Genomic DNA, 24,825 nt, shown 5'->3' on the forward strand with positions numbered 1-24,825 from the left:
CATAACTTTTTGAGTTATGTTGCACACTAACGGACAGACAAACAGACAGACAGACAAACAAACAAACAAACAAACCCTGGCAAAAACATAACCTCCTTGGCGTGTGGGGGGCCCACAGGGGGAGCCACTGATCAGCCTTGGCGGAGGTCTGCGCTCTCCGAGTGCTTCTAGTTATGTTATTATTTTACTGGTTCGGCCCTGGACTAAAATGAGTTTGACACCCCTGGTCTAAACGTAGCCTAAACAGCTTGGGGTCAAATTGACTCACCAATACGTGCAATATATGTTCAGCACATTGAAAAGTATCGTGATAATGTTATACTTAATCAGTTGTTCCCATCAAATTAGGAAAAGTCATGAAATATGAAGCAAAAAAAAAAAAAGTCACCTATTGTTTTTTGAATGATAAACTTTGAATGGGGTCGAACTGATTTCAAGGATACTACGAGGGTTAACAGACAGGTCCAGCTGTTTACTACACAGAAATAATCCCAAAATAGAACAAAGACGGAGTAAAGTGTTGAGAAATTTTCCACAGACAGAGAAGAATCTGCAGATAATGGTGTATGCTGAAAACACTCAGGTGTCCCATAATTCCACAGCAATCTTTAAAATGTCATTTTGACATTCAGAGGCTTTTATCTGACTGGGGAGAACGGTGACAGTTTTTCACATCATTTGAGCTTCAGTTAAAAAGGGGGAATTTCACAGCTGAGACACATCTCTGTGACACAATTAGAGACCCTGAGGCTACTCATTTGGTTTAATTATGTCATTTCCATTAGAATGGGACACAGTGAAATGAAACACGCCCTGAGGTTTCTGCACAGATCCTTTGTAAAGAAACTACCTGTCAGATCATGTGCTTTATGCATGTGTGTATTGGGTTGATCTTAATTCTTGTTTAACAGTAGGAATGAGTACATCTGATGTGATTCTCAACTTGTTGCTCATTCGTTTATTCATTTACTAACATGTGACACGCATAAAATTCTGGGTAATGATGCCTTAAGTTTGTTCATGTTGCCATATTTAACACAACATTCAGAAATGGGAGATATCACACTATTGTTAAAAGATAATAACTATATTTATGTAATGAATTAATGCCCATTTTTTTCCCATTTCTTCATATTTTGTTGTTGTTTGTTCTATGTACTTGTATTTATTTCGATCTTTTTTTTTTTTAAATTAGTGATAGTTAACAAGGCAATGTGGACAGAAAAGCAACAACAACAACAACACATAAAGGGAAAATCAAACAAATAAACAAACCAAAAACAACAACGACGACAGAGTATTGACAAACAACAACGACAACATCATATTACAATGAAAAGAATCATAAATGTAAATAGCAACTAAACAATATAGCTTGGTTAGGGATGATAGGGAAAAGGGGAAGAGGGGGTGTGAATGAAAGTGAGAAAGAGAGAGGGGGGAGTGAGGGGGAAAATAATATTAAATAAATAAATTATAATAAATTTATGTCGATCTTAATTGTATGTACTTTGTGTGACCTCTGACCTTTCAGTGTCATTATTTCCTGCAGATTCATTATTGTCCTCACTTGGTTTCCAGACCCATGAGAAGAGGTAAGACTTATAATTAGTCCAGTTTATAGTGTTAAAATACTGTAAAATGTAATGTAAATGTATATATTTAAATTTAAAAATATTAAAAATATGAATATATGAAATAAGAATACTGATATAAACAGGATATTATAGTCTTGCACTGTAAAAAAAAAAAAAAGTAATTTAACAGAACTTTCAGTTTATTTTACAGATTTTTCCTGTATTTTTAAGATACAGGAAAATATCAATGAAATGACAAAAATAGACTGTGATTTTACATGTCGAATGTAAAATAACATGAAAAAGCTGTAACTGTGAATAACCAAAAACTTTCCATTTTTAAAGAATTTTTTTTTCTTTTTTCACAGAAAAATACAATTAAAATACATTTGCAAATGTATCATAATTTCACAAATATTTCTGTTCTATTTATGAGATTAAACTGTTAATTTAACGTTTAATACTGTAAAAAATAAGAATAATAAAATGAGATAAAATTACTGACAATTAACCGTAAAACAAGTATTTGTTCTGTAAGTTTAACAAGACTTGTTTGTTAATTGACAAATATCTTGTGTATTTATGGGAGGTTTCACAACAAAAATGTTGAATAAATGTGTTTTTGTGAATGTATAACATGTAAAAGCACTGATAAACTGTCCAAATACAGTTTTTATCAGTGGATTGTACAACTGAGTCTCATTGAAAATTATTTATATGTGTATTTGTAGGTAATTTGATTGTTTCAATACATGTAAATATTCTTTATCAAACATTAAAAAGTCAAAAAAATATGTAAAATCTCATGTAAAGTTAGGGCAAAAAACTGTATTTTAATTATGGAAAATTACCGTATTTTTATGAGATGGTTATTTTCCATTATTTAGCAGTATTTTTTTGGCACCCCAGCTGCCAGAATGTTACCGTTTTTGTTTTGTTTTTTACAATGTGTATTAGATAGTGGTGGACATGTGAATTAACAGTTGCACCTTTGTGTATCTCACAAAGACAACTTACATAACTTTCAAATACTGTATAACAGTCTTATATTCGACTAGTATGTGACCTGTGGGGAACTGTGGGTTTTAGATGTGGTAGTTTTTATGCTGGGGAGAGCAGCCTTTTGGGAAAAGATGTGTCAAAAGTAGTGACAAAAAAATTGTTTGGTAAATCATTCTTTAAAACAGTGTTTTTCAACCTTGGGGTCGGGACCCCACGTGTGGTCACCTGGAATTCAAATGGGGTCGCCTGAAATTTCTAGTAATTGATAAAAAAAAACAACTTACTAATAAAAAATATGTGGTGAGTTGAGAGAGACAAGCCCAATACATAAAAGACACGACAAACTGTGAAGCTGAAACTGAAGCACTGTGGTTCTGTTTATCTGTCACATGTTCATTGTGGTCAGTTTCAGATGCTGCAGCTCTTTCATAATTCACAGTTTGAGTTCTTGTTTGTTCAGTATTAATTGTCAGCCTTGTAGATCCAAGCTGGACTGACTGTACATATCCTGACCAAGGAAAATCAAATTCTCCCTTTGTGCAGTAATCTACACCTGGCTTTTCTGCCTCCATCCATAATAATATACATTATATAGATTAAATGTTGTCTAAAATTAATGTTTATTTGCAACATAGTATAGCAAACTATTACATGATCAAAAAGAAATTAATTTTAACAAAAAAAAAAAAAAAAAAGTCTCCGTTTTGAATGTTGGGAGTCGCCAGAAATTTGTGATGTTAAAATGGGGTCATGAGCCAAAAAAGGTTGGGAACCACTGCTTTAAAATGTAAGCGACAATTAATATACACTGTTAATACCCAGGCCGCCTGCAGAATGAAATTATGAGGTACACAGGAAGTGCACTGTGTAAAACACTGTGTAAAAGTCCTAGTCCAACATTAGGTTTGTTGGTTTAGCTAAGGTTTAGTTATGTCCACACATATGCATTTGTCTGTATTTAGATCCAATCTAATATATGTGAAGTATGAACAGCAGGAAAAACTAAAGTTTCAGTGAGAAAAACAGCTTCTATAAACCAAAATGGTCATATTTAGTGTGAGCTCCCTTTGCATTTAACACATCTTTAACCCTTTTGTTCAGAAAATATGAGATTTATTGCCTTAATTTTCTGATGTTTTATACCAGGTTTCATTCAACACATGTCAAATGTTTATATTTATTTCTGCTGCTTCTTATCATGGGGTCAGAGGTCACACTAAATACTGACTTTAACATTTCCATCACAGTTTACTTCAGTTTTTTGTGTGTTTCTTTTTACGGCTGTGCATATATTTCCTGTATTTTCTTGCTGCATTTGAAGAAATAAATATGTATACACATTTAAACCCTGAGATAAAGGTGGAATTGGACTTTAGCACAGGTATTTATGTGGCAATTCATGACGTATTTTTGTCATTTTTGGTCCTACACTACATGATTTGTCTTTTGAAAAGTTAGAATCATCACATTATTGGAGCTAATTCCATTTTCCATTTGTTTTAATTGTAGTCTACCTTGTGTCAGTAGTGAAGTAGTGGCATTTTTGAAATTTATTTTACTTAATTTTACCTTTATTTAAACAGGTAATTTAGTTAGTTGTTCTTTTTTTTTTCTACTATTTGACTTTTTTTGTATTGTTTATCATTACTATTATTATTTTTCTATTGTTTGATTTTTTTAAATTTGTGTATTGTGTATTGTTTATTTTATTTTATTTTTTTTTATTTTTGTTTCATATGTTTTGTATTATGTCTGTGTCTGAAATAAACTAACCTAAACCTAAACCTCCTAAGACCCAGGACATGTCAGCAAAGTACAAGCTTTTTTTGTTTTTTTTATTAAATAAGTGCCTCTATTGGAAACATCATGATGCAACAGTTTTTTCAGATGCAGTTTTTAAAATTTTTATGGAATGTCCTTTGTGGTGAACAGTTTTCTTTCCTTTTTGCTTTTTTTTTTGTATAAAGTTGTGAAACTCTTGTCCACAAATGTGGACAGTGGGTCTTAGGAGGTTAAGAACTGATTTTCAAGTAATATCCAAAGCTTCTCAGACAGTATTTCCTGGGTTGTGATCTTCATGTAGCCTATATTTCCCATAGTCCTCCTCCTGTTATTGCTCCTCCCACATATTATTGTTCATAGTGGACCATTAGTGCCTGTGTAAACAAACACACTGTGAACGTCTTAGTGAAAGTGTCTGGCAGTTCTCTGTCTGGGCCTCATGAATTCTTCAGACTTCCCCCTGAAGGTAAAACATGTGTTTGCTCAGTTTTTTCATAGCACCCTTATGGACTCATGCACTCCACCCAGACTTACCACATCTGCCCCTGCGGTTTTGTTCAAATATTACCAACAGGGAAATAACAATGTGAAAATTTCATATCACGGTTATCAGTATTATCACGGTATTGTTGAAATTGTGCTCAAAATGTTCAAAACGTACATATACACACACTGAAATAATTTAACCAAGTTGTATTTTGAAAAAATAAAACAACAAAAAAAACAAATAAAATAACAGGCACAATGCACTTTGTCTTGGCAGAAATGTTCAAGTAGTAACCCTTAGGGTCTGAGCCTATTTTGGCTGTTTTTCAGTACTTTTGATTTTGCCTTTATTTACTATATAAAGAAATGTTTACTATACCTATGTTTGGTATCTTTTTTTTTTTTTTAGCACAACTTCATGTATATCATCGGTCTATTATTTTTTTCACTTTAACCTACTATATCAACATAAAAGGCTAAAAAATACAAAAAAATATAAAATCTGATTTGAAAAATGTATGGAATTTATTGCATAAATAACACAAAGATGCTTAATGAACCTTTTCAGAGACTTTAAAAGTGAATATTGGTTCCAGATATTAGGTATATAAAATCAAAATCGTAATAAATTAAAACTATACTCAAATATTTGACATAAAAACATGTCTTTACATAGGTGTTTTCTCCAGAAAAGTGCGGTAATCAAACACGGTTTTCATGATAATTACAATTTAAACAGTAATACCAACCGTTGACAATTTTACCATGGTTTATCGTTATACCAGGTAATCGTTACATCCCTAATTACCAACCTCCACTTCTTCTATAGTTACTCCAAAGGACCCTGTGACTTATACCTGACCATGTCTGTTTTGATTATCCAAATACATTAAAATGATACTAAATATTCAAACAGGTTCTGATCTGTAAACAAAATTAAATAAGACCCTTTAAATGTCTCAGTGTCAGTGATAAGGCACATAAAAACTGGCAAATATGTAAAAATTCTGCATTTCATGGATAAAAAAATGTCTCAGCTCTGCACTTCCTGTTTGTTTGATATTTGTGAGCTGTCATATCCATTTCAGAGTTGTACTTTTACTATTGTTTAAGTACAACCCTAAGTCATGAAATCTGTATTAAAACAGTATTATCAACTCTATTCAGAGATGTTCAGTCCACCTGTCCGTCAGCCACATTCGATTACACTCATTCATTTTTCATTGTATTGCTCTGTTTTGAAGCTCTGGACTCGCATTAGCAATTTTACCACACATAACTACTGCCTTGAATGGTTCAATAGTCTGAAACGAAAAGAATGTAGTAAAACACAGCTGTGATACCGAAAAAACAGGCTGCTTCAAAAAATAGGGTGGAAAAATAGATAGAAATACTCAAAATACAGCATCCATCCATCAATCCGTCCATCCATGCATTTATCCATCCATCCATCCATGCATACATCCATGCATTTATCCATCCATCCATCCATGCATACATCCATGCATTTATCCATCCATCCATCCACCCACCCACCCATCCATCCATCCATCCATCCATGCATACATCCATGCATTTATCCATCCATCCATCCATGCATTTATCCATTCATCCATCCATCCACCCACCCACCCACCCATCCATCCATCCATCCATGCATACATCCATGCATTCATCCATCCATCCACCCACCCACCCATCCATCCATCCATGCATACATCCATGCATTTATCCACCCACCCACCCACCCACCCACCCATCCATCCATCCATCCATGCATCCATCCATCCATCCATCCATCTGTGCATCCATCCATCCATCCATCTGTGCATCCATCCATCCATCTATCCATCCATGCATGCATGCATCTGTCCATCCATCCATCCACCCTCACATTGCCACCTATGGGTGATGTAGATTGACCAACTAACCTACAAAGGTGCATATTATTTGGATGGTGGGAGGAGGCCAGAGTACCCAGAGAGAACCAGACACATGGAGAACATACAAATTCCACACATGCATCAAACCCACTGTGCTGCCACTGTGGCACCTACAATTATATATGTAAACGATTATTGATTTTTAGTCTTTTTCAGGTGGTATAACCAGGACAAACTAACTCAAACTAACCCTTTCTGAGGCTCATATGGTTCTACTAGCACGTTGACCTGTGGGGAACCACGGGTTCTAGATGTGGTAATTTTTATACTGGAGAGAGCTGGCTTTTGTGAAAAGATGTTATTCTATATTTTATAAGTACTGACATGAAAATTGTTTGGTAAGTCATTCTTTAAAATTTAAATGACAATAAATATATTAACACCGATACCAAGGGACTGAAGTTATGAGTAAGTGTGTCATTCCTGTTTTTAACTTCATTTCACATCATGCAGTGTGGTGCTGCACTTCCTGTCAACCATTATGGGCATAGCAACATGATTATAAGGCTACTGTATTCCAAAATTACTATGGTAAATCATTCTTTAAAATTTAAACAACAATTAACCATGTAACGCCAAACGTAGCATATTTGATCCATGAGTTTGGAAGCCTTCTACATGATCAGTGTGATATTTTTTTTTCTTGAAAAACCTGATGCTTACAATTAGCTACATGCAATACACAGATAATCCACCAGGGGGGAGGAATTTGTTCAACAGAGGCCTTTCCAGTGACACTACAAGATTGTCATAAATGAGGAATTAGGAAGAACTTTGCCAGTTTTGAAAAGGAATTACCTTTTTTTTTTTTTTTTTTGACATATTTGTGTTATATTGTGTTTTTGTTTGTTCAAGCAGAATAATATTTGAGCATTGAGACCTGATGTATCAAATATGATACAAAACTGAAATTCATACATGGAAATTGATATTTGAAAAAAAATTGGGGGGTTGTTCAGAAGGACCAATAAAGGCTCCACTTTTGAAGAACTGGAATTTTCTGTCAGTGTTTTAACAGTTCAGGCTTTACATGTTTAATATATTAATACCAATATGTAGAGACTGAAGGACAGCTCTGAATGACCTACTGTGTTTGACCACCAGAGGACAACACTGATCACGCCTATTGTCTCCTGACGTGCAAGGCTGCTTCCTGTCCCTCCCCCTGGCAACTGCTTAGCAACGTGAATGAAATCAGTTCCTCCTGACTTTAAAAAATGGAATTTTAAAGAAGAAATATATTTAATGTTGAGATGGGACTATTCCTCAACTGTAGGTACCAAACTGACCAGTTAGAAACATCTCAAATTCTCAGAACCGCACAGATACACATACAGATGTTATGAGCCCTCCCAGTATTATGGTAAAGACTATCTTATGCAGGGGTCTCAAACTCATTTTCTTTCAGGGGCCACATTCAGCCCAACTTGATCTGCAGTGGGCCGGACCAATAAAATAATGGCATAATAACCTATAAATAATGACAACTCCAGATTTTTTTCTTTGTTTTAGTGTAAACCCCCCATTAAATTCTGAAAATACTTACTTTTACAAACTATCCAAACCTGAAAAAACTGAAATTTCTTCAGAAAAATAAGTGCAATTTTAAAAAATATTCTGCCCCAACTTACCATTTGTACATGTGCATTATGGATCAGATCTACAAAGACACTAAACACTGAGGAACAGACAGAAAAATAGTTAAAATTGGGCTTAATTTTCTACAGACATTTCAGGTTGTGCAGATTTGTTCAGGTTATTCACATTTTATTGTTACAGGATAGTTTGGAAATGTAAATATTTTCATAATTTAATGTTATTTTTTGGACTAAGACAAAGACAAAAATTTGAAGTTGTTAATTCAAGATTTTTTGCTTAATTCAAGATTTTTTTGCTAAATTTGAGATTTTTTTTTTGGTTTAATTCAAGATTTTTTTACTTAATTGAAGATTTTTTTTTTTTTTTTTTTTTGCTTAATTCAAGATTTTTTCCTTAATTCAAGCTGTTTTTTTTTTTCTTTTTTTGCTTAATTCAATTCAAGACTGTGGAATTTTTTCACTTTGCAGATTCATCCCAGGGGCTGGATTGGAACCTTTGGCGGGCCGCATTTGGTCCCCAGGCCGCATGCTCTAGACCCCTGGTCTTATGATTCTGTGTTTACAGATGTCCCTGAACTAGTCTGTTTCTGACTTTGTAGTATTTTTCAGAACCATTCAGCGGGTGGTGTTAGAACGGTGCTGAAGTTCCACTCTGAAGTCAACCAACAGGTGGGTACTCCCATTAAAGGGAAATTTATGGCCCGTTCACTTTTTTTCACTGATTTATCGCCCACTTCTGTATATAAGCCTCTTCAGATGAGGTGAGTCACCTGAGCACTTCCACAAAATCTAATCGGGTAAAAGAATCAGTCTTCCCACTGGCAGCTGGTGTTCTTCATTTCACCACGAGCCCTGAACGTCACACTAAATCTGCTTTATTTACAGGGATGAGCTCGGCACAGATTTCCCTTTGAAAGTTGGAGAGCACCACTGAAAATACTGGTTATTAGCAAAGTATGTAAAGAGAGCAGAGTGTTTTATGTGCTTCCACTGTGGGGCACCGAGGAGTAGCAGGAGGTAGGGAAATGTTTCAAGTAATTTTATCCCCATTTGAGTCTGTTTCCACCCCCGTATGATTCTGAAAAGTGCTACAAAGTCAGAGAGAAGCTAACGGGAGGTGAAGGGTGATGGGTGAAGAAAGACGCTAAAGACTGAGGAACACTCAAAAGACACTTTGGTGGAAACGTTTACTGAAATGAGCTTATGAGAGCAGAGATTTTTCAGTACAGGTGACTGAAGAATATGGTTCTGAAAGCATTTCCCCATGACCAAAGTTTGTAAAATTCTTAATAAGTGGCCAAACCTCAGAAAAACAGCAGCTGACACCAGTGTATATTATCACCTAAAACTATTACCATTATTAATATGTCACATAATTCATTTATTTCAACAAAACTTCATTATTGTTATGGATGAGTCACATGATTAAAGCTGAAAATGTTCCTACACTGGAAAAATCTAAATCTTACCAAGTGTATTTTTCTCATTTCTAGTCAAAATATCTCATCACACTTAAAATAAGACATAATCACCTAAAGAGTAACTTTTCAGTGAGATATAAGAACTTTTTTTAGACAACAGATCTGGAAAATCTTATTTCAAGAAATCTTACCAAGATAATTTTCACTCATGGAATTGGCAGATTTTTTTTGCTAAATTCTAGATTTTTTTTTTTTTTTTTTTTAATTCAAGCAAAAAAAAAAAAAATCTGCCAATGGAGCAAGTAAAAATTATCTTGGTAAGATTTCTTGAAATAAGATTTTCAAGATCCATTGTTTAAAAATAAGTTCTTATATCTCACTGAAAAGTTACTCTGTCTTATTTTAAGTGATATGAGATATTTTAACTAGAAATGAGAAAAATACACTTGGTAAGATTTAGATTTTTTCCAGTGTGGGAACCCCTGGTCCAGACCATTTTTTGCTTGAATTAAGCAATAAAAAAAAAAAAAAAAAAAAAAAATCTGCCAATGGAACAAGTGAAAATGATCTTGGTAAGATTTCTTGAAATAAGATTTTCCAGATCTATTGTCTAAAAATAAGTTCTTATATCTCACTGAAAAGCTACTCTTTAGGTGATTATGTCTTATTTTAAGTGTGATGAGATATTTTGACTAGAAACGAAAATAATATACTTGGTAAGATTTTGATTATTTCCAGTGTATTTCTGTCAATATTCATATGTTGCTGAAATACATTTTGACAGTTTGTATTGTGTACGTTCTAGACGTCTCTAACCCTCAAAGTCCCAAACAGTCACTGGCGACCAAAACCATCTGATGATATAAAATGTTTAATACCTGTTGATCCATTAATCCTTTCAATACATGTAAATAATTGGTGTAAAAATACAGTTTGTCATCTTTTCATGGTCATCAGATATGACCCATTTGGACATTCAGAGGCTTCGTAGTTACCATGGAAACACCGTCATCTTCTATAATATTGATTCACCAGTAAAACCCATAAATATAGGTATAAATACATTTATCTGTGTTTATATCGTTACATCAATTTATTTGTGCATATACTTCCTCATGTTTAGCTGTTTTAATTACTGTTTCCCATTATTATTCGCATGGGAGACCCACTGTGGACATAGTTTATCTTCTGGGTGTAAAATCACCCAGAAAGCAGCAGCAACAGTCATTACACCAGCATTTATAACGCGTTGCTCATGCTGGAACTTTAAGAGCAAACAGAGTTAAGGAAGGGCTCAGTCTTCAATATTAAAACTTAGGTGTTCACTAAAGTTTCTTCTTCAGTTCCAACATTTTTCTTCTTAAACCAGATACGGACACAGGGAATAAAGCCTGTGAATGATATGGCAGCTCTGCACAAAGCACAGGCACAATAAACAGAATAACTGAGGTAGTGCGCACTAAAGCATGTTTTTGAGCTGTAAACTAAATTCTGGGATTTGATTATGATGAAACACATTGAAACTGTCAAATATATAAAGACCATTTGAACATATTATCTCCCTATACTGCCTGTGGCGCCGCATTATGTAATAACGGTGCAATATGTAATAATCTAATAATTCTTCACCTCATTATGTAATAACGCCTAATTTGGTAATAACAAACTACATTTTGTAATAAAATGTAGAAATTAAAATGAAAGGGCCAACTTTAATTGACTGTCATTCCAACATTTATTTAAATTAGGGGTGGGCAAGTTAACGCGTTATTACCGCGTTAACGCATTCATTAAATAACGCCGACAATTGTTTTTTTTATCTCACGTTAACGCTGTTTTATTATTGTTCTGCCTTTCAAGCAAGTCTTAGTTGATTTATACATACGGACTCTTATTTTGAAACTCATGCTTTTATTTTGCCGGTCCACACACCGGTGCTGTGTGTATGTGCAGCTGAGAGGAGAAAACCGGCGCACTTTACAAGTAATGCTAATGTTTAAGCTAATTCGTTTATGCTAGCAGTCGGAGATGGGTTGCTAATTCTTTATGCAGGCTCATGTTAAGTTTATGTAAATTCATTGGTTGTGTTTAGGTCTAATATGTCAGCCTTTGAACTAACCTTTACTCATTTACGATGTGAATGTTGTATTAGCAGTCATTTTATCTCGATGCTAACTTGAATGGGAAAATCCATAGACACGCTAACGATTAGCATTTACAGGTTAATTAAAGATTTACAACGTCTTTTTATTGAGCAACAAAGGCTCACATCAGAGATATTTGATACTATTCATTCTTACAACAACTGAACATAAAATGCTCACAGGCAAACGTTTTTGGGGCCATACAAACAGAGTGAAAGAAGCGTGTCTGTTAGTTTAATGTCCGAACTGACTACGGTAACACGGAAAGGACAAAACATACGTTAGTGCAACTTATTCTGACCACTTCAGGGCCCCTTTTGCTTGCTTTGAACAAGTGAACATCACATATTAATGGGCTTATTAGTGTTAGTACTGATTAGTGGGCTTAAGACTCCTGTCAATCACTCACAACTGTAAATACACTGGTGGGGACATAAACATGTGTAAAAGTAGGGGTTTTTAACATGGACATTTTCATTTTAAATGTCTTCAGATGGTGGGGCTGAGAACGACACAGCTGTTTGGAAGTACTGACGTGCAATTATTTTTATCACCGGAGTACTTCCAGTCTGGAATATCACTGAAAGGCAATACATGCTGTTGATGCGTCCCCCCCCCCCCCCCCAACAACTATGCGATTCATCGCAGAAAGCCATGTGATTTATCGCGATTAAAAATTTTAATCGTTGCCCACCACTAATTTAAATATAAAGTAGCTCCTTGTTTTGGATAATCCCTTATGGTCCAACTAAAGCAAAAGTGGATTTAAAAGTAAAAATGTGGGTCATTTAGTAACACTAATCTGTCATCCCGTCAGAGAGGTTTCAAACACCGTGCTTTGACCCTCTTGTGTATTCGTGCATGCTGTACCACATTTGTCCAGCAGTCACCACCAAAGCATTCTGGCCATAGCAACGTGATTGTAATTCAGTTCACTTCAATTCAACTTTATAAAGTGCGTTTCATGCACAAGGCAGACTCTGTGTGCTTCACAACAGGTAAACAATATAAAAAACAATCATAAAAAAGGGAGTGCAAGTGCAAGTAAACAATCATATGTACACACACTTAAACTCGCACACGCGCACATACCCACACAACCACACATGCACACACACAACTCAACAGAACGCTGTCAAAAAAAGGTACATTTTAAATGTTTTTTTTTTTTAAATGGCTACTGATATGGCAAGCCAAATTATATCAGGCAGGGTGTTCCATTTTTGGCATTTTTGTAAGGCTATTGTATTCCAAAATTACTAATATCTCCCAAAATATTGGTCCTATCAACTTGCCATTTTCACTAGTGTCTTCCTCGACTCAAAATCCAAAAGTATGGCAAACTACAGCAGTCAGCTCTTTACAGATTTTGTGTAAATCCTCGGACACACACACATGCACACACACACACACACACACAGAGGCCACTTGATGCATCTCCACTGAAATGTCGCTCCATCGTGTCAGTGATGCAAAGTCAGAAATACCCATTTCTTCTAATCTGCCCCTCTTCAGATCCTTTTATTTTATTGAATTTCTCTGCAGAACTTCTTTAGTTCTACTCCATAAATGTCATTGCCTGTACTGTATCCAATGGTACGATAAATCAATCATTCAATCATTAAGGAATATGACATGCTTTTTTCATGAAGTCTATAAGCAATATTTAGCTTTTATTCTTATAGACCCTATCGAAAGACAAATTCAGCTTCTGAGGAAAATCGCTGCTTATCAATTAATCGTTAATCGATCAATAAGGTCAACCAACTAATGATTAATGAATTAATCGATAATTTGCATCCCTAGTTCAAAGTTAGTTTTATGTTCATTTTCACGCCTGTTGCGGTTGACACGGTACTTATGAAACGCACCCATATACCTCCAGTTGTTACAGTACGTCCACCCAAGAATAAAGTACAAATGTACAACCAAAACAAGCCTAATGTCACTTCAAAGGTGAACTAATGCCACTATGTGGAACTGGCTTGACTCGGCTCGACTCTGGTACCAGGTCCTATTCCTGGAGACCGTATCCATTACAGGACACTACTGACTTTACAGTACCTGGACGTCATAGCGATGCGGCGCGTTACTTCCGTGTCGTCTGCTCAAAGAGTTGCTGATAAACTCACTCATTGCTTGTTGTCTCATCAAGCTTATACTTTTTACGCCTGAACCTCCTCAACCGACCATGGTGTAGTTTTACAGGCTGTCATCAGGTGGGTTAACCTACAGCTTTATTTACTGTCAACTTCCACATCTGTTTTTGTAAACAGCGGGTCACCGAGACAACTGTCTGACCAATCAGTGGTCTGCAGTGTTTACACATCACATTTTAGTATGTGGTCCCCAGTCCTGGAACCTCCATGGAGGTGATACTAAAAAACTAGTACTGGGTACCAGATTCCAGGACCTTTTTAACTCCTCCAGGAAGTATTGTGATCACTTTGCTTTGTGTGTTTGTTTGTTTGTGTGTTTGTTAGCAACTTTACGGGAAAACTATTCCAACCATCTTTACCAAATTGTACCCACAGATAGGCCTAGGCCCTGGGACCAACCCATTACATTTTGGGCCAAGTAGGCCAAAGTTCAAGGTCACAGCAAGGTCACAAAATCTCAAATTTTCCTATCTCTTATCACTGAGCAATTTTTGAAAATTCATAAAAATTCAGAACGACTCTGATTAGCCTCTAATTTGATTCACCCGTAGCTTATAACAATATCTTGTATCTGGCATAAAATTGTCCACATCCACTGTGGAATGTGGACTCTGTGGACATTTACATTTAACATTGAAAATCCCATTTACCACACATTTTTCATTATAACTCAACAAATATTGATTGGAATTTAATATAATTTAACATACATATGACTGGTACCAAGCTTCAACTTTGTACTTTGTCTGTTTGTTTGTTTGTTTGTCTCCTTGTTTGTTTGTTTGTCTGTCTGTCTGTCTGTTAGCAAGATAACTCTAAAAATTAAGGACAGATTTGGATGAAATTTTCAGGAAATGTTGATACTGGCACCAGGAACAAATGATTACATTTTGGTGGTGATGGGGGGGGGCACTGATCTGCTTTGGTGGTTGTCTGTGTTCTCTGAGTGCTTGTCTAGTTCGTAATGGAAACGCAAAAAGGCCGAGTCAAGTCGAGTTGAGCAGGTACCATGTAGTGGAAACACGACATTAAACACCTCTGACATTTTCAGCAAAACATGACAACTAAATACACATTACACGCTAAAGAGAAATCCCACTTTGCAGATATTAGAAGTTGTCATTTTCTCACTTTTGGGATGACTCCAGTCACAAAACATATGCTGCTTTCATCACTTCGAAGGCCAGTCTGGCTGATAATGATACTTTAATGAGGGCAAAACTGATCTGCTATAAGCCCAAACCGTTTCCCAGCAGGTCTGGAGACTTGAAACGCCATCTTCCATCTGCACTCCGGTAATAAATGTCATACACAATACCTGAGCGCTGGAAGGGATGTGAAAAAAAGTCAGTGTTGGTAGGTCATATCCTCACACTCACACCTGACCAAGGACATGGACCTATGAACCATCCGCTGTAGAATCCTTCAAAACCCTGCGTTCATCCTTTTTAACATTCAAAAGCTGTGCGGCGATGAAAACCTGCATACATCCACTGATAAGAAAGACGCACACAAATGAGGCTTTTAAAATGCATCATGGCCGTGGATGCGGCACCTGTGCTGCTCGTGCTGCTGCTGTTAACCAAATGTTTTCTGACCGAACTCATACAGTTTGGAGCCAGAGGTGGATCAGGTCATCTCTGTGCTGAGCGTCTCCATAAGGCCGGCTCCTAATTGTATTGTCTAGACCAGGGGTTCTGTAAGTGGAGTACACGGAAGAATCCCTCTGGGTACTTGGAATGTTTTTTGGGAAAATACATTAAATGACTTTTTTTCTTTTTCTTTGCTTTTTTTTGTCTTTATCTGATTTTTTTTTTCTTTTTCTTGACTTTTTTTTCCTTTTTCTTGACTTTTTTCTTTTTCTGACTTTTCTTTTTCTTGACTTTTTTCTTTTTCTTGACTTTTCTCTTTTTCTGACTTTTTTGTCTTTTTCTTGACTTTTTTTCTTTTTCTTGACATTTTTTTCCTTTTGTGACTTTTTTCTTTTTCTTGACTTTTTTCTTTTTCTGACTTTTTTGTCTTTTTCTTGACTTTTTTTTCTTTTTCTTGACTTTTTTTCTTTTTCTGACTTTTTTCTTTTTCTGATTTTTTTCTTTTTCATGACTTTTTTTTCTTTTTCTTGACTTTTTTCTTTTTCTATTTTTTTTCTTTTTCTTGACTTTTTTTCTTTTTGTGTGTATCATTATTTTATGCTTCCTTGAATTTTCATTTCTGTATTATGTTGTGCAAAGAAGTCAATTAGCAGCAATCAGGAAGCTTGTATCATTTCCATATTCAAAATAAATCAATATAAATAAATAAATAAATAAATAAGTCACCATGTACTAAATACAAAATAAACAATGTGAATTCATGCTGAAATATAAAACACGATAAATATTTTCATATAATAGTTTCATTGGCAGTCATCTTGTTTAAGGTTTAGTAACATTTTAAGAACATTTATATTTTACATTATTCAAAATGACTTTATTTGAATAGCTAAGTAATTATTTTTGTTAATGAAAGGATAATTTATTAATTAATGACCATTTATTTATTTATTTATTTTATGAGTGAAAGAGGACACCTTTCAGTTTATATTTTGCACACATTTACTTACCTGTACCTTTGGCACAGGAAAAAAATTTGCCTAATTTTTTTTCAATCAAAAATGCTGAAGCGAGAGTTGGGGGTGCTTGGATAAAAAAAAAAGTATATTTAAGGAGATACTCCACTGTAAAAAGTTTAATAACCACTGATCTAAACCATCCAAATCCTCAACGAGTCACCATGTTTTGACTTTAACCAAAGAAAAATAGAAACACTAGCATTCAGTAAATAACAAAAAAAAAAAGGCTAAAAAAGTGTATGTCAGGGGGCACTCCACTGTAAAAAGTTCGACAACCACTGATCTAAACCATCCAAATCCCCAGTGAGTCACAATGTTTTGACTTTAACCAAAGAACAATAGAAATACTAACATTCACAAAGTAACAAAAAAAAAAAAAAAACTTGGCAAAAAAAAAGTATATTTCAGGAACTACTCCACTGTAAAAAGTTAAAGAACCACTGATCTAAACCACCCAAATCTTCAATGAGTCACAATGCTCTGACTTTAACCAAAGAAAAATAGAAACACTAACATTCAGTAAGTCACAAAAATAAAAACTTGGCTAAAAAAGTGTATTTCAGGGGGCCCTCCACAGTAAAAAGTTTGAGAACCACTGGTCTAGACCATTTACTCTCCCTGCTCTTCTTCAACCCCCTATCTGTACCGCTTTGATCATCGCCGCTAAATAACATTACACAGATGGTACCCTGAGGGCCAAGGTCAGAACCAAGTCGTTTCTTGACTTTTTCCTTGAGCCACATTCACACAGTGCGTATGAATACAGCTGAGGCAGCAAAACGTATGGAGATCTGAGGCAGATGGTTGAGAGTAGAACGTCTAGAATGTCATTATGATCAGTGCATGTGCAGTAAAACCATGATCAGTTTGTTTCAGGGGTAAAGGTTAGGTTGAACTACTTAACCCATAAAGACCCAGTGCTATTTTTGTGGCAATTGCAAAAATGATTTGTTCTCTCTATTTAGCCTTTCTTTAAGGGCTCATATTTTGCTAAACCCACTTTTATTAATCTTTGGTTCATTTATTAGTGTATTTGGACCCTAATAGTTCATAAAGTTTGAATTTGAACCCTCCAGGTGACGCAGAGCTATCTTTAGATTCATTTTGGCAACAACTGAGTGGATTTCTACAACCTGTTTAAATTCCTTCTTTTTTTTTTAAGCAACTTTACTGAAAATATTCAGGTATACAAAACATAACTTTTGAACAAACAAACATCAAGATGTCAAAAAGAAAAAACATTTGAACAAATAAATTTAAGAAAAATGCATAGATCTAAAGACACAAGGCAGAATAGACAAATAATAAATATATAACAAAAATAAGTAAATAAATGCATCAGAGAGTTCAGTCTGTTTTAAAGAATTCTTCATAAATTGTCAGGGTGCTAGTGCTTTTTTTTGTTAAAGATAAATTCCAAAGGTTTAACATATTTTTCAAATTCTATCAGGAATATTTAAAAAAAAATTTGGGTGTATTTTGGTGTATTTATTTTGTGTATTTGAAATTTTCCAAATGAAATGATCAAATTTACAACAAATTCTAAATTATGAATATCACGTTCAAAATATGTAATTAAATTTCGAGATGTTATAGTTATTTTTTCATTACTTTTAGATATGATATATTTTCAATTCCTTCTTAATTTGTTGCATATGTAACTAGTTACATCACAACATTTTCACATATAAGGTCAAGACTCCTGATGAATGTTTCTCTGAGTACGACATAATTGTTTGTCAGCAGCAGTGGCTGTAGTAAAAACTGAAAATATGTCCAAACTTTGAGCAGATTACCTAAAATGTTCAGTTGTTGGTTGAACAGGACAGAGCAGCACAGCCAACAACCTGGAGGGGGCGGGGCCTGAAGTGGCTCATTTGCATTTAAAGGGCCAGCGCTCGAAACGACCCTTCTGGTGTCATTACTCAGAAATAGGGTTGAAGATGGACCTGTGGAGTTGAATTAATGAAGAACTCAGACCCAAGCAGAGCATTTGCAGTTTATGCAGACCACAGGGAAATGTTTGAAAATGCATAGTTCCATTTAAAAAAGCTAAATATCACTCTTTTAAGGGATTTATCACCATTTATTATAGTGCTCTCTGCTGCATTTTGTGTTTTTTAAGTGAAAATGAGGTATTTTCCCATATTTAATTTACTGATCATGCAGTTTAAACATCATACTGAGATTACAATTGAGAGTTATTATATCACAAACAGCAAAAACTGAAGAAAAAGCGAATTTTTCAGTAAAATCTATCATTAACTGAACTTCAATCAAGTCTGTCCATCCACTGTCATTGATCCAACTCCATGGGTTTTACTGGTAAATCAATGTTCTAGAAGATGATGGTGTTTCCATGGTAACTACAGAGCCTCTGGACGTCCAAATGGGTGTCATGCCTGCAGCCAGACGTTAGTCTGGTTTTGTCTGTCTTTTATGTTTTGTTTGTCACTTCCTGTTTTATTTTGTTAAGTTTCCCCTCATGTGTCTTGTCTGTCGTCTTTACTTCCTGTTCCCTGATTGTTCTGACCTCTTACCTGATTACCTGTCTCCGCCCTGATTTGCTCCACCTGTGTCGCGTTGTCTTCCCTCCCTTTTGTGTATTTAAACCCTGTCTCTTCCCTATGTCAGTCGCCAGTTTGTAACTCTCGCAGTTCTTACCAGCGTTTTGACCTCGTCTGTTCGTTTGTCTGCCTGTTTTGACCCGTTTTTGGATTCCTCGGTTTTTTGCCTTCTGCCTGCTCCCTGTCGGTTTTGTCTGCCTCATCTGACTCCCTGGTTCTGATTTTCTCGCCCTGACTACTGGTACGTGAGTTTTGCCTTGTCCTTATGTCCTGTCGCCTGATTGATAGCCTGCCTGTGCATGACCTGTTTCCGTCCCTGACCTCCCTTTGCTTTTCCCTAGTCGGGAAAAATACCCCAAAGGCCGCTCGGGGAGACGGGCCGTCGCCCTCGATCCGGAGGACGAATCTAAGGAGGAAATCCCCAACCTTTATCCTCAAGATTCTGTTATTATTATTATTATTATTATTATTATTATTATTATTATTATTATTATTATTATTATTACACCTGTGTGTAATTAATAAATCTTTTGAACCTTATTTTTTGTGTCGGAGTTCTGCATTTGGATTCAGTGTTTGTACTAACGCCATCACAATGGGTCATATCTGATGACCATAAAAAGACAAAAAACTGTATTTTACACCAATTATTTACATGTATTGATAAGATTAATGGATCAGAAGTTATTAAACATTTTAGATCAGTAGGTGGTTTTGGTCACCAGTGGCTGTTTGGGTCTTTACGGATTAAGTTAATACTTCAGGTGGGTCATTAGTTATTTTAACAGAATGCTTTTGTGTTGAGTGATGCTGTCGAACAGTGTCAAACTCATTTTAGTTCAGGGGCCACATTCACCCCAATATGATCTCAAGTGGGCTGAACCTGTAAAATAACAGTGAAAAAAGTAAAATTACATTATGATAATGTTTACATCTACAACGTTTCCTTAAAAATCTGAATAACATGAACAACTTGAAATGTCTTAAGAAAAACAAGTACAATTTTAAAAATATTATACCCCGTTTTATCAGTTTATCATTTACACATGTGCGTTACAACTTACATTAGAATTACAAATGCACAAAACATCTAGTAACAGGCAGAATATTGGTAAAATTGCATTTACTTTTCTTCAGACATTTCAGGTTGTTCATATTTGTTCAGGTTATTCACATTTTTTGTAAAAGGGTAGTTTATTAATGCAAACATTTTCATGTAATTTAACTTTTTTTCACTAAAACAAAGATAAAATCTGCAGTTTTCATTATTTATAGGTTATTATGATGGTACTATTTTACTGATGTGACCCAGTTGAGTGGAACCTGAATTAAAATGATTTTTACACCACTGATTGTTAAAATCTTCTGTATAATTCATCATACAGGCCAGACTGGACCCTTTGGTGGGCCGGATTTGGCCCCCGGGCCGCATGTTTGACACCTGTGCTGTAGAACATCTGCACAAGCACAACATATAACACCTGAAACAACAAAACCCCCTTCAGAACCTGAGATTTACGACTTATGAGTGAATTAAACCATAGATATACAGCTGTATATATACAGGGGTTGGACAAAATAATGGAAACACCTTCACCTCAAGATGATAATGCCCCAATCCATACAGCTAGAATTGTTAAAGAATGGCATGAGGAACATTCTAATGAAGTTGAGCATCTCGTATGGCCGGCACAGTCCCCAGACCTCAACATTATTGAGCATTTATGGTCAGTTTTAGAGATTCAAGTAAGACGTTGATTTCCACCGCCATCGTCTCTAAAAGAGTTGGAGGGTATTCTAACTGAAGAATGGCTTAAAATTCCTTTGGAAACAATTCACAAGTTGTATGAATCAATACCTCGGAGAATTGAGGCTGTAATTGCCGCAAAAGGCGGACCTACAGCATATTAAATTATATTTTGTTGATTTTTTAAGGTGTTTCCATTATTTTGTCCAACCCCTGTATATGCACAAAGCAATTATTTCTTCTGTGATGTAAGAGAAGGATGTGGAGGTGGGGGAGATGAACTTTTTTTTTCTTTTCTTTTTTTTTTTCTTTTTCTTTTTTTTCAGATAGGTGTAGACTTGATGAATAAAACCCAGACTCAGTTATAAAGCGCACAAACTGCAGGGAGCCAGACTGAACAATCGGACAGAAAAAAGAGGCTTGTGTCTGGATCTGAATCATTAGTTCCATGAGGTTGGGTTTGAGTGTTTTTAAAGGTTTAGATAAAATAAATAAATAAATAAATCACACCAAACATCAGAAGTGGAAGTTTTTCAGAGGTGGAAATTGCGTTCATATCCTTTACTTAGATAAAATTAAAAATAACACAGTGCAGGAACCTCCTTTTAGAAGTAAACGCCTGAACTCACACCGCTACTTAACTAGAAGTACATAATGATCATCAGCAAATGTAGTTTAAAGTGTCGAAAGTAAAACTGTTGATTATGCAGAATAGCTCCTATCAAACTAGTATGTAATTATAGAAGGTACTTTGTATCCCACTGAGCTGATGAGTAAACCTTACCAGCAAAAACTCTGCGACATTAGTATCCGCATTAGTGTTGCCTTTGTTGCTTCCATGTTTATTATTACTGACTTTATTCTTCTTCTTCTCAAAAAACTTTACTTTTCTTTGTGGTATTTGTCCAGTATGGTTAATTAAGAGCGGCGCCCCCTGGTGGATTGATTGAAAAACACTCATTCCAACACATTAAATGTCAGTAGCAGCACTTTGTTCCAGTCAGACTAATGACAACGGCAATAAAGCACATTTACAAAACTAACTAAGAACTGTAATGGTATTATTAAGTACTTAAATCGGTACTCGGTATCAGCAAGTAATAATGGATTACTTTTATATAGTGCTTTTCTATGAACACATACTCAAAGTGTGTACAGCGGATCCATTATTCGTTCACTCTCACACTCCCCCTCTGGTGGTAAACTACCACCACCACCAAACATTCATACACCAGTGTGAGTAGCAGCACTTCAGGCAAGGAGGGTGAAGTGTCTTGCCCAAGGACACAATGGACTGACACAATGGACAGAGCGGGATTTGAACCACCAACCCTTTGGTTATTGGACAACCCACTTTACCACCTGAGCCATGGCCACCCCTGAATATTATATCTAATGTCAATGAACAGTAGAGGAACTGAATTTTACATGAATTATTTAAATAATTTAATGAGAACAATGATTCAACAGTCATTAAACATCTTGTATCAGTAAATGCTTTTGTTGGCTAACAGCTCTTTAGGTCTTTTCTAATTGAATGACAGCACTTGTTGAATCAGAACATAGAACATCACACGTCAGTGATTGTTGAGCCACATTATGTAATAAATTCCCATTATGTAATAAAAGTTCAAAATGTAATAAGAATGTCACGTCATCTTTTAATAAAGCCGCATTATGTAATAAACTGACGCGTTTCGTAATAAACTACCTCAATGCATTATGTAGTAAATTTTTTCGCATTATGTAGTAAGTTATTACAATTTGAGAAATTTATTACAAAATGCACTTGACACATTTTTATTTTCAGGAAAATGTAATGTGCTAAATTAATCTTTAAACTGTGTGGTTAAAGTTCTGATTCATTACCTGTAGCTCCTGTGACTAATTTCTTCTAAATTGCTCTGAAATTATATTAATTTGGATTGTTATTACATAATGAACCATGTCATTAATTTTTTTTTTTTAATAAAAATGTGTCAAGTGCATTTTGTAATAAATTTCTCAAATTGTAATAACTTACTACATAATGTGAAAAAATTTACTATATAATGCGTTGACGTGATTTATTACAAAATGCGTCAGCTTATTACATAATGCGGCTTTATTACAAGATGACGTGACATTCTTATTACATTTTGAACTTTTATTATGTAATGGGAATTTATTACACAATGCGGCTCAACAGTGATGGTTTGTGTCTGTTGCCTGGATATGTTAACAATAGTGAAAACTAGGGATGCACGATAATAGTTTTTTACTACCGATAACCGAAAACTTCCTGCTTCTCATGACCAATACCGATACCAAACACCACCAACCCTTCGGTTATTGGACAACCCGCTATACCATTTGAGCCATGGATGCAAGTACAGGGTGACACAAAAAAATGGGAACTTTTTAACAATCCAATAAAACCAAGAGTGATGGAAGAAAAATATTTTATTCATAGTAATTGAAACCTTAAAACATGCCATTTAAGAAACAATGATGAAATTTTCATTTTTTAAAAATACAGGGTGACCCAAAAAAACGTGAATTTTTGAAGTGCGTATTGGCAGACATTAGAAAGTGGCAGCACTGCGAGACAGTGACCTTGAGCAAGTAAACACACCGCCATTTTAGTAACCATTGGCGGCTGTGCGAGAATTGTTCGGTAAATGTGTGATCTCAAGATTGGGTAACGTTCTCTGGCCCCCTAGATCGCCAGATTTGTCTGTTTGTAATTTTTTCTTGTGGGGCTATCTCAAGAGTAAAGTGTGCACGACTCGACCAAGAACTCTGGATGAGTTAAAACAGAGAATTCAGGATGAAATTCACAGTATCCCAGCTGAGATGTTGCAGCGGTCAATGAGGAATCTCAACAGCAGATTTCAAGAATGCATTTGTACAGGAGGACGCCATCTACAGGAAGTAATTTTTAAAAAATGAAAATTCCATCATTGTTTCTTAAATGGCATGTGTTAAGGTTTCAATTACTATGAATAAAATTCTTTTCTTCCATCACTCTTGGTTTTATTGGATTGTTAAAAAGTTCCCGTTTTTTGTGTCACCCTGTACTTAAATGTAAGTACTTGTACTTATACTCAGTCTGGAAAAAAGTGGTATCGGTGCATCGCTGCTTTTTGGTATTTCTGATATGTCCACTGTATGTTTCAAATGTTTTGTTTTGTCTCGGCTATATTGTAAATGAGGTTCCATTCTCAATATATCTCTGAATTTAAATAAATAAATAAAGGTACTGGTCAGGCCCACTTGAGACTGAATGTGGCCCCTGAACTAAAACTAGCTGGACACCCCTGGGTTTAACAGTGAAATCATGTGAAAAGTTCAATAATCCACAGACTGAACCATGAGCCGACCCTTTGACAGTTCATCTCTTTAAACACTGAAGGTGATTTTGTGTCATGCCGAGACGTAAAGAAAAGCGTTTTCTCACCAGTCGGGTTCACAGGTGGTTCCGATCTTGCTTATGGTGTATCTGTTCCAGCCCAGTACCGGAGGGAAGGTCCAGACGAAGGAGAAGGTCCAGACGAACAGCAGACCCAGGACCGCGTGCTTGGCTTGTAAACGGATGTTCCCCAGAGGTCGGCAGATCACAAAGAACCGCTCGAAGGACAGGACGGCCAGCGACCAGAGGGCCACGATCCCTGGAGCAGACGGCAGGAGGTCAGCGGCACCAGAACACACAAACACACACATCCATGGCAGACCTGGACTTTTCTGATCATTATCTGACACTTTCAACTGTAAATAATTACTTGTTTCAAATATCCCCACTTTAGATT

At 35.5% G+C, this 24,825-nt stretch overlaps 1 protein-coding gene across 1 annotated transcript in view; it reads right to left on the bottom strand.

Moving 5' to 3' along the window:
- Positions 1–24,825, bottom strand: part of valopa (vertebrate ancient long opsin a) — a 78,118-nt gene that overhangs the window by 42,316 nt on the left and 10,977 nt on the right. Inside the window, exon 2 of the mRNA XM_030155635.1 lies at positions 24,477–24,687. Coding sequence (XP_030011495.1) covers positions 24,477–24,687 — 211 coding nt within the window. The remainder of the gene's footprint in view (positions 1–24,476; positions 24,688–24,825) is intronic.

Source organism: Sphaeramia orbicularis, chromosome 15 (genome assembly GCF_902148855.1).
Source record: "Sphaeramia orbicularis chromosome 15, fSphaOr1.1, whole genome shotgun sequence".
NCBI lineage: Eukaryota > Metazoa > Chordata > Actinopteri > Kurtiformes > Apogonidae > Sphaeramia > Sphaeramia orbicularis.